The sequence below is a fragment of the Drosophila persimilis genome, unplaced genomic scaffold (genome assembly GCF_003286085.1).
Source record: "Drosophila persimilis strain 14011-0111.01,24,50 unplaced genomic scaffold, DperRS2 tig00000804-arrow-arrow-pilon, whole genome shotgun sequence".
NCBI classification, from domain to species: Eukaryota; Metazoa; Arthropoda; class Insecta; order Diptera; family Drosophilidae; genus Drosophila; species Drosophila persimilis.
Genome location: NW_020825356.1, coordinates 589,829 through 601,361, shown reverse-complemented (window position 1 = coordinate 601,361; position 11,533 = coordinate 589,829). Strand labels below are relative to the sequence as shown.

Genomic DNA, 11,533 nt, shown 5'->3' with positions numbered 1-11,533 from the left:
AACAACGAACGCGGTTTTTAGAAACAGCCTGTTGATATTTGAATACCCTTTGCAGAGAGTATGATGATTTTGACCAGATTTTGCATTGCAGACATATCTGTACATATGTATTTACATACTAATTGTGGGAAAAATAACATATAGAAATATTTCTTCCAGACACAACCCTCAGTTTCAAGCGTTTAATAAAAATAAATGATATACCATGGAATCCGTTCATTTTCAAGGGTATCAAATATATGCATGTGTTGGTGAATAGGAGGTAGGACGATAGATCGCACCCCACTCGTACCAGTTAGAACCAGAAAATATTTTATTCTCAACGTAAATGATATTTTTGATTGATATTTTGGTTCGATTCACATTCTTTCGGTGGAAGGCTCTGTCGTACACTGGAGGAAAAACAATGGTATCAATACAACGAAAAACTTTCCGGTAATGTGTCTGTGGCGAAACAGATGTTGGATTAATTGCTTTTGAGTCACTTTTCAAGTAAACAATTAATTGCAATGTGGGAAAATATAATTCACATGCACATATGTTCTGCAATATGAAGTTTTGCTTAAAAGATTTCGCGAGAAAAACGAAATCGAAACAAAGTTGGGATATTATATAAGAAAGAAGAACGATTTACAGCAAACACATTTACAAGTGTTAGCAAATAAATAAATACTTCCAACGTTTAAAGTAAATGTGTTTACCGTAGGAAATATATCATACAGACGTTCATATAGGTTTTCTATACTAAAGTTTGTACTCAATTCTTTGTTTTAAAAATTGGTTTGTACTATTGCTCAGTGGAGCACATATGTACATTAGTTTGGTTTGGATGATGTACGATTCGTTCAGCTTAATGCAATAAATGCCATGTTCAAACCACCCCCGCACCCGCTGTTAAGCAGGCCAAATTTCTCTCAGTGCAGAGCCAAAGATGCTGCGCCTGCGCTCTCGCAGGTAGGTAGAAACAATTTTCATGTGTCTGTGTGTTGAATCTGTCAACTTTTGTTTTTGCGTTTTTGTTTATTTTTAGTTGGGTTTTTCTCAATTGCATTTTTGTGCGCGCCCTCTCCCTCTGCCTCTCTCCTCCTCCGCATTCTGCAAGGAAATTCAAGAATTTCCAAAATAGCAACGAAGAATATCGTTGTACACACATGTATTTATGTATGTATGTATATTTGTATTGTATATGTAATCGGATCGGAATGGTATGGCAAGGCCAATTCTGAATCTCAATTGCTGGCCAAAATCTCGAGTGTAGATCGCTCGAGTGCACGGTCTATGAACCAATGAGGGGCCGAAAAAGTGACATATGTATGTATGTATGTGCCTTATGCCGTAAAATACTTATAAATGCCAATTGTTGTTGTACATTTTTCAGCTCACAAACACTAGTGCATCATAAAAGACATACATAGGTATGTACATATTTCAAAGTACTCGCCAGTGCAAATCCCACCCAGGTCAAAATAACAAGGTTTCCCTTACCTTCTACTGAACATACCTTGCTCTAAGTCAGTCAATATCTAGCTTTGTCGCTCCCCCCCGCCCTCTTCCTTCTGTCTGTCGCCCTCCGTTTGTCCATACTTCGTTTTCTTTTCGCATGCCGTTTGCATTCCACAGCGTCGTCGTGGATGCCGCCTGCTGCCGCTCCCTGCTCCACTGCATGGCTTTTGGCGTCTGGCTGTCACTTGCGTGTATGGGCGGAGGGAGGCATGGGGCATGAGGCTATGGGGGCATGGCGTTAATCATTATGTATGCGGCATGGCATTTAATTCAAATTTTAGCACAAATTATTAAATATTTGACAACGGCAATGAAAGTGAGAGCGACAGCAAGTGGAAGTGGAAAGCAGCAGTGAGCCGTGACAATGCTTCCGCTGTTGCTGTCGCTGCTGCAGAATTACTAATTTATGCGATTTATTGGAAGGGTAACCGATGCGACGCGACGCCGACTGCGGCTGCTATCACTGCGCTGTTTGCCCTGAAATTTTTGTTATTAGCTCTGGCGGCCCATGGGAGGGGAGGGGGTGCACAGCCGAGCAAACAAGACAAAACGTGTTCGTCGCAGTGAAAGTAACAGGTGATGACCGCAACGGTCAAAAGACGAAACGGCTGCGACGGGCGTCGCTGTCAACGCATCCCAGCGCCGCGAGACCTTTTGGCCCGAAAGAGCGTGTGAAAGAGAGAGTGCATGACTACCAAAAGAAGAAATCCACAGATCCGCACCTAATTGATATGATTGAGCATTTCCATGCAGCAGCAGCAGCAGCTTGGTGTTATAATCATTTGTAACTTTCTTTCAAACTCGCGCGCCCTTGGCAATCTAATCGGTAAATTTTCAAACGAACCGCGCAACTTATATTGCAAAGAAGATGTTGCCGGTATAACAAAATGTCGCGACAACAAATTACCGCAACATCTCCGTCGCAGAAATATATTATCGTTTTCAACAACCTGGGTGAAGGTGTTAGAGTTTTAAATACACATATACACATGATCGTGGTCACCATTTTTTTTCTGCATTTTTCCGCGGGCAACGCCAAAACATAACGGGATCTTTTGCCTAGGGCTGCAGACTCGTTTGCAGAATCGATTCAATAGTATCGAAAGAATATTTTTATAAAATATATATATATTATATTAATAATAATCAATTAATTGATTAATAAAATTTATAATACTATAGTACGTTCTTATGGAGTACGTTATAATAGATAGTACTCTCCATAGTACGTTCTCGTCTGTTTTTAAAACAGTCGATAGGTGCGTGTCGTGTCGTGTCCTGTCGTGACTTGACTAGGGCTGCAAAACCAAATTAAATTTCAACTTTCAACTGTGGCGCACGCGAAAATTTCAAAACAATTTCGATCCGATCCGATCAAATCGAAGCGCAAGTGCAAGTGAAGTGAAGATGGATAGCCTCCAGAAGCAGAATACGGCCACGGTACAGGCCAGTAGAACAGCACAGCAGCAGACGGCCACGGTGAAGCGCAATATTGAACATCAGCCGCTGCCCAAGTGGCCGCTGCCAATTGCCATTTGGTACCCCCCGACAAGCTCAACATCATCAGCAACAAGTGTGTATTTAATGCAGTTCTTTGCAAGGAGCAAGGATATTTATCTTGGTTGCTTTTCCTTATTTTAGCATTCGGAGACAATGGCTATGTAGTCACTCTCGAGCACTGCTACCACAAGCAGCAACGATCGCTGGGTATACCAGATGCAGTGTCCAGGCCTCCTGCTGCGGCATCGCCAACAAGGAAATGCAGAACCAACAACCAGTTAGCACAGGCTCCTGTGCCGGCAAAGCGTGGGAGGAGGAAGCTAACATCTAACGTTGCTGTTTCTGTTGCTGCTGCTCCACCCCCCCACCACCACTTCTGCCCAATATTCTATCTTTTCAAAACATTCCAAAAAGTGCCATTTGTGGATGACTAGTTAAGAAAATGTATTAACTATTTAAAGCGGCCGGAAATGTTGGAGGGAAAAATTAACTTCGTGTCTCACTTGACATATTTCAAGAACGAACCTTTTTATTCATCATGATAGATCATATCCCTCATATGGTAAGTGTTCGACTCAACCGTCTCCACCTCCTGATCCAGCTGCTTCGGAAAATTAAAATTAAATTAAAACAGCTTTGAAAAAAGTTTCTTCATATAATATTAACGAATTAGGGTATACCTGTTCAAAAACTCCGGTTGAAGTGACATTTCACACTCACTTAGGTTGCCACTGTTTTTTTGTTGACCTTTTTAGCTTAAACCTTTTTTTCTACACTATACAATAAAAGAGAGTACTTAAAAGTAGTTAATCAGGTAGAAAATGTATTCATCAATGGCCTTAAATTATGTGGGCAGAACTAAGAGTTTAGTTGGCCGGCATTATTCGACGGAATATCAAAATTGAGCAATATGAACGACCATCCTCTGTCGTTTGTTTTGTTTGACCTATTTCGCTAAAACCATTTTTTAGACAAAATCCAATAAAAGCAAGTGGTTAAAACCACTTAAAACCAGAGCAAACCCAAGCAAAGATCTGCCAAATGGAGGTGATGGAGAGCACCCATTTGAGCCTCAAGGAGTCGTACGCCATCAATAAGCATCTGTATGTGAGCGATTCGATACTGAATAGCCACACGGACAACATCTACGACGAGCCCAACAATATTATCAGCAGTTCGTTGGGCAACAGCGTGGATCTTCTGGAGGATGAGGGTTGCTCCGATCAGAGCAGCTGCTCGCCACTGCCCTCACCGCCGCCGCCCGTCTCCATCATCAAGATCAAGCAGACACTGTGCCCCTACTATTCATCATGATAGATCATATCCCTCATATGGTAAGTGTTCGACTCAACCGTCTCCACCTCCTGATCCAGCTGCTTCGGAAAATTAAAATTAAATTAAAACAGCTTTGAAAAAAGTTTCTTCATATAATATTAACGAATTAGGGTATACCTGTTCAAAAACTCCGGTTGAAGTGACATTTCACACTCACTTAGGTTGCCACTGTTTTTTTGTTGACCTTTTTAGCTTAAACCTTTTTTTCTACACTATACAATAAAAGAGAGTACTTAAAAGTAGTTAATCAGGTAGAAAATGTATTCATCAATGGCCTTAAATTATGTGGGCAGAACTAAGAGTTTAGTTGGCCGGCATTATTCGACGGAATATCAAAATTGAGCAATATGAACGACCATCCTCTGTCGTTTGTTTTGTTTGACCTATTTCGCTAAAACCATTTTTTAGACAAAATCCAATAAAAGCAAGTGGTTAAAATAAGCCAGTTAAGTAGAAAATTAATTCATCAATCGTATAAAACTATGTGGGCATGGCCTAAATGTGCTATATAGCTGAGAATATTCCACGGACGATCAAAAACGAGGAGTATGCAAAATATAACTTGAATTCGTCAGTATATTTATGGTATATTTTTTAAATGAGACGGTATGTTTCGGTATATTTCTGACGGTCGACGGTAGATTTTTTCGATAAGCACTGACTGTGGAGCACTTTTTCCTCCAAAATTGGAATCAAATTTTTTTTAATAGCTATGCGTGCAATTAATCAATATGTGTGTTGTTAACAATGTGCCAGTGCTAAGGAAAAAGTGCAAACTATAGGAAAAGGCGCAGCGCCAAAGCCCAGAGGCAGGCAAGTGCAATATATATGTGAAAATTGAGTGTGTGGTGTTCGCCCATGCCATGGAACTGGAGGAGAATTGTAATGAATGCTAATGCATCTGTGTAGGAGTGTGTTAGTGTCTGGCCTGGCGTGCGTATCAGTGTGTGTGTACGCGAGATTCAGGAGAGCAATAATTAAATTAAGCAAAGGTGTTACATGCATGTGCATGTGGGTGGGTGGGTGTTAGCTTGTGTGTGTTTGTGTGTATATACAAAGTGACGAAATTCTAATAAGAATTTCGTGTTATCGCTGACTGCACTCTCTCTCTCTCTCTCTGTCTGTCTCTGGTATATGCCAAATGCATTATAAAAAAGCGGCACCTATAAAAGTGCGCTATCACACAAGGGGGGTGGAGAGGGGGAAATACTAGCAAACGACGTACTACGAAAACGACGACGCACACGACAAGAAGGATGTGTGTTCGCGTGTATGTGTCTGCATGTGTGTGTGGGACGGCCAGCGCGTTGAATTTTTCCGGCTACTCCTTTTGGGCGCCTCTTTGACTCGTATGTGTGTGTTTCAGAGAGAGAGAGAGAGATTCTTTATGTGAGTGTGTGTGGAAGCTGCAGGCCGCTAGCGGTACTTTTTTACGCACTTCAATTTCCAATTGGAAATCTCCTCTTCTTTTCCTTTGGAGAGTTCGGCCCCTTCCTTTTCTTACTCCCGTACACCCGCACACCCGTACACCCGTATTGCCTTGCCCCTCTCCCTTGGAGAATCCTGAATCCGAAATCCGAATCTCCGCCCAAAAAATTCCTGCCATCAATTTTCTCTGCGCACAAGCAGCACACGAGCCTGCCGCACGACGACGACGATGATGGAGGTGCGGTGCCCTGCGTGCCGTGCCGCCTTTGGTGGTACGAGAGTGTGTTGGGTGCAGCACGTAAAGCATGCACGGAGAAGAGGGGTTGTGGATTGTGGGTGGGGGGTGGCAGGACGAAAAACGGCGCACGCAACTGTCATTGACCTTCAATTGCATTCGTTGCAAGTTGCAGGCGACGACGCCGCACCCAAAGGTCATAGGTTGTGCCTCGCCTGCAGTCCACACTCCAGAGTGTCTCTGCCACACGGTCCGCTGTGCCGTTGTCGGATGGATGTGTGTCATCAAAAATTTAACTACTCGGAGAAGTATCCTCATCCTGTCTTTCCTCTGTCTTTCTGCACAGCTATCGCCTCGCTTCTGAGAAAATGGAATCGTCCATTAAGCTTAAGGACAACAACTCCAATCCCAGCAGCAATTCGAATGGCAACAATGGAGCAGCAGGAGCAGGAGCATCAGCAGGCGGCGGGGGCAGCGGCAGTGGCGTCTGCGTATCGAGCATCTGCAGCAGCGATAGCTTCAGCATCATGCCACCGCCGCATCATGAGCTGGTCAGCGCCAACAGCATCGAGCTGAATGCGGCCGCCTCCTTGAGCGATGACAGCGGTGTGCCATTGACCACCAATAGCTCCATATCCAGCGGTGATTCCTATCGCATTGGAATGTGCAAATTCGAAATTGAGGTGAGATCCGTTCAGCTTTTATCCTTTCTATCGAACGTGTAAATGTATAACCCTCCTGTTTGCTCCTGTTCCTTTCAGATGGTGGAAAGCGACGGGGAAGTCTCACAATTCGATTCGCTGGACAATTGCTCGGAGGGTGGCATGAGTGCTGAGAACTTTAATACGCTGAAAAAGGGTCCCTTGGCACCCATTGATCCGCCGCCCGAGTTCCAGGACTCGCCGCAGACAACGCTAGTGCGTTCCATCTCCAAGAATATTGTCAATAGCCTGCGGCGTTGGACCTCGTCGCAGTCATCGTTTGAGCACCTGAAAGATGATGTGACGACCAGCACCAAAGTGGCAGTAGAGCCCCCAACAAAGACTGCGGCTGCTGTGGCTGTGGCAGTGGCAGTGATGGCCCCGCCAGAGCAAACCCAAGCAAAGATCTGCCAAATGGAGGTGATGGAGAGCACCCATTTGAGCCTCAAGGAGTCGTACGCCATCAATAAGCATCTGTATGTGAGCGATTCGATACTGAATAGCCACACGGACAACATCTACGACGAGCCCAACAATATTATCAGCAGTTCGTTGGGCAACAGCGTGGATCTTCTGGAGGATGAGGGTTGCTCCGATCAGAGCAGCTGCTCGCCACTGCCCTCACCGCCGCCGCCCGTCTCCATCATCAAGATCAAGCAGACACTGTGCCCCTACTATCAGGATCATACGCGCTACTTCAAGGCCATACCCACGGAGCAGGACAGCATTGCGAGTGCCAAGGCGGCGGCAGCCGCCGCCTCCCAGCAGCGTTTCAATTTCAATGCTGCCGGTCTCTCGGAAATCCATGATTACGATTTGTATTACGGAGCTCGGAGACAGCCGCCGTCGGACAACAGCAGTTTGAGTTTGCAGCGACGGCAGGCCAGCCTCTACAGCCCCCTGGGTGGGCATACGAGCCACTGTCACTACCACAACAACAACAACAACAGCACCAGCAGCAGCCAGGGGCACTACAACCACCCGTACAACAGCCATCCGCATCATCATCATCACCATCATCACTACAGCGGTGGGACTGCTGCCTCGAGCCACGGGCATGGGCAGCGTCCGAACTCGAGGAATTCCCTCAATAGTCGCCTGAGCAGCTCGCACAATTCCCTGAATGTTTCGTCGGCGAATAAGCCCGATGATTCCATCTTTATAACGCAGGCCATGTCCCACGATGCGTTGTTTACACGCGAGATATCTGACTTCTATAATGTGCCCATCGATTCGGATATTTATGCGTTTCCCGTGGACATGATCGAGCAGCAGCAGCAGCAACTAGAGAAGGAAAAGGAAAAAGAGAAAGAGCGGCAGGTGACGGCAAACGCAGTGGCAGGAACAGGAGCTGGAGCAGGCGCAGGAGCCCCCACTTACCACAAGGCGGCCAGCAGAAGGAATAAACGCAACAAACGCAAGCAGCGACACGGAGGAACGACTGCTGCGGGGGCGGGGACTGAGACGAGCGATGGGGATGGGGAAAAGTCAGGGAAACATGGAAAATATCGCACACCAGTGGGGCTGGGGCAGGGACAGTGCCAGGGGCAAACGAGCGAGTCATCGGAGCCACTGCACATGACCCTCGACGAAGTGAAGCAATTCTATCACACACTCTACTCGGACGCAGGCAAATCCTGTGCATCCTCGAACGGCGGCGGCGGTGGCGGCAGCGGGGGACCCAACAAACCGATGATGGTCAAGTCCAGCAACGAGACGATCTGGAGTGTGTCCACGGCCACAACGAATGCCACAACGACCACGGCGCGAACGCGCAGCAGTGTTGGCACCTCGAATCGTTCGACGAATGCTGCGGGCGCTGGCGGGGGTGGCTCTGCCAGCGATGGCGGCAAGTATCTGAGCAAACAGAGCAAACACAATCTGGACAATGATAAGCTTAACAACAACAACAACAATAATAACCAGCAGACGCCCACGCAGCAGCAGCAGCAGCAGCAGAACCTGCAACAGCAGCAGCAACAGTCATCGGAGAAGTCGCCCGCGGGGGAGCTGCAACTACAGCTACAGATGCAACACCACCAGCAGCAGCATCCGAACAATAAGCATGTGGTGCACTCGGAAAAGAAGTCACAATTTACGCTTAATCTCAAGCAAAAGTTCTGCAGCATCTTTCGCTTTCGTCGGAATCATCATAGTCGTTGTCGCGCCGCAGCCGCCTCTGTGGCGGCGGCGAATGCGGCTGCAAATGCGAGTGCCACGAATGCCGCATTGGCAGTGGAAGCAACTGCTGTGGCTGCTGAGGGCCAGGACCAGGAGTCGTCACCAGCAGCAGTCACAGCAACACCAGCCACCGCCCCAGGGGAGTCATCGTCCGATGAGGGACTCAAGAAGTTCCAGTCGCGTGCACTGCCACCATTACCAAAGAAGGGTAAATAAATGACACATACTCCTGCCCAGAGTCTCTAAAAGATTTGCCTCCTCCTTTCTTTTCCTTTCCTTTCCTCTACTCGCGTTTCTTTCAAGCAGCAGCCGCCTATGCCATAGAAGAAGCTGTCGAACAACCCGAACAGGAGGATCAACAGCAGAAGAAGCAACCTGGTGGCCAAGAGCCGCGTGCATTGCAGTTTACCTCAAGCATTGAAAAAGTCAAAGACGTAAGCAATATGGGTCCTATTCCAGAGCTACATCTATGTCTAATCTTTGTTGCCTTTGCAGTACGGCTGGTACTGGGGTCCCTTGTCTGGGGAGGCAGCCGAAAAGGTGCTCTCGAACGAGCCGGATGGCTCTTTTATTGTGCGCGATAGCTCCGATGATCATTACATATTCTCGTTAAGCTTCAAGCTGAACAATTGTGTGCGACATGTGCGCATTGAACAGGATCAGGGTAAGAACTCTGCTGTTTGCCCTTCTGTAATCGATACTCATGCCCAATGTCTGTTCTTTTAGGGACCTTCTCCTTTGGCTCTTATGCCAAATTCAAGTCGCAAACCATCACCGAATTCATTGAGAAGGCTGTCGAGCATTCGCGAAGTGGCAGGTGAGAACAAATCTCAGGAACTTGCCCCTTGGATATTTACTAATCCTGCACCCGTTTTTTACCACTTCAGATATTTATTCTTTCTGCATCGCCGGCCAGAGCATGGACCAATGCGTGTGCAATTAACCAATCCAGTATCTAGATTTAAGCATGTACAAAGCCTGCAGCACATGTGCAGGTGGGTGTCCTTCCTCTATGTCTGCGGCTACTCTGGTTTCTTCCCCTTCTTAAGTGAATCCTGCATTCGCCTGAAGTCGCGCCTCTGCTGCTTGGCCCGCTGTTTACGGCTGTAGGGCGGCCCCATATTCGGCTTGGGCGCAGCCAGCGGTGGGCGGGGACGCGGACAGCGCACTCGTAGCCAGGCAGTCAGATATTTCAAAATTTTCAATTCCATTTTATTTACATTTTTGCCTATTGTTTACCCAAAAAATGACTGATTTGTATTTCTATTGTATTCCCATTTCAGATTTGTTATACTAAAGGCGGTTATACGAAAGGATCTTATACAGACGTTGCCATTACCAAGAAGACTTTTAGACTATCTTAACTATAAGCATTGCTACTCCGAGCAGGTGGAGTCCGACAGTTCCCATTCGCAGGTAAGTCGCAGAGAGCATCCCGTCGAATCCCATCCATCATCCATCATCCATGAGACATTTTTAAAGCGTTTCGCAGATTAAACCAATGATTTAGAGTGCAACATTGATATTTTGTCGATGTTTAAATGTTAAGATAATCTCCCATCCATTCACTTATGGGAGCACAGTCCGGGTCATGTAGTACTCGATTGTTTTTTCTTTTTTGATATTTATTTTGCAATATATTTATTTCTTTTAGATTTCTGGCGATGGAACCATGTAGGAGATGGAGATGGAGATGGAGATGGACATGGGGATGGCAAAGGCGGACTCGGAAGCGATTCGCTTGTGACAAAAACAAAAAGTAAACGAAAGCAACAGAAATTATTACCTTACATAAGTAGTAGAATTTAAACAAACGAAACAAAGAAACGCGAAATGCAAAACAAGAAAAGTAACGAAACGAAACGAAACATTAAACCCGTTAAACGTTCTGTATAACAAGAACAAAGGAAACAACAAACCAACAACAAAAACAAACAAAAAAAACGTTAAATAAGTAAAGTAAATGGAAGAAACTGTTAGTTTTGCTAAAAATAAAAACCAAGAAATAGTAGAAGCTGAGGAAGTAGAAGAAGGCGAAGACGATGAAGAAGAAGAATAACAGCAAGTAGAAGGACGAAGAAGAATACAAAATTCAAAACTCTGTCTATTGATCATTTTTTTGTACTCGGTGCTATACTATAAATATAAAAACTATTTAATGAAGGAAAGGAGGCAGAGAAGAGACGAAGCAGAAAGCAGGATGAAGAAGAAAAAGAAGAAGGAAGAAAGAAGAGCAAACAAAAGCTACAACAAAATGGAAACACGAAACAGAAAAATATTATAGATATTATAGAAATTATGCGGTAGTCAAGTAAACGAAATAACGAATTAACTGAAAAAATTGTACATAAAAATATGTTTGAGAAATGAGGAGCCATATGCCACCCAGCAGAACCCCCCGCCACCCAGCCACCCAGCCATCCTGCAACAAAGAACCCCGCCACCCGGATGGGGCCTACGTTTTTCATTAATTAATTTTATGCTTGCCTTTTAGCTGTGATTTATATAAGGTGTCTGAGTCGACTATGTCGGCAGTATTTTGTTCAAGCTGCAATTTGATATTTATAGAATTATGTGTCACGACGAGAGAAGAAATTGAGCTCTAACCGAAAGGACAGACAGAGCAAATGTAAAAGCAATCTTAAAACAA

General features: G+C 45.4%; 1 protein-coding gene across 1 annotated transcript; it reads left to right on the top strand.

Annotated features, from left to right (window-relative positions):
* The first annotated feature begins 5,064 nt into the window (after positions 1–5,064).
* On the top strand, positions 5,065–11,533 carry LOC6597562. The gene is made up of 9 exons (XM_026993092.1): positions 5,065–5,151; positions 6,348–6,684; positions 6,763–9,091; positions 9,190–9,317; positions 9,379–9,547; positions 9,610–9,700; positions 9,771–9,878; positions 10,167–10,299; positions 10,538–11,533. The coding sequence occupies exons 2-9, from the start codon at positions 6,370–6,372 to the stop codon at positions 10,559–10,561; spliced, it is 3,297 nt and encodes a 1,098-aa protein (XP_026848893.1). The 5' UTR covers positions 5,065–5,151; positions 6,348–6,369; the 3' UTR covers positions 10,562–11,533.

Bases quoted from the DNA above. Each gene is read 5' to 3' on its own strand.
- LOC6597562 (XM_026993092.1), top strand. From the start codon at position 6,370: ATGGAATCGTCCATTAAGCTTAAGGACAACAACTCCAATCCCAGCAGC. The intron at 6,685-6,762 runs GTGAGATCCGTT...TGTTCCTTTCAG, and splicing joins TGTGCAAATTCGAAATTGAG to ATGGTGGAAAGCGACGGGGA. The intron at 9,092-9,189 runs GTAAATAAATGA...TCTTTCAAGCAG, and splicing joins GCCACCATTACCAAAGAAGG to CAGCCGCCTATGCCATAGAA.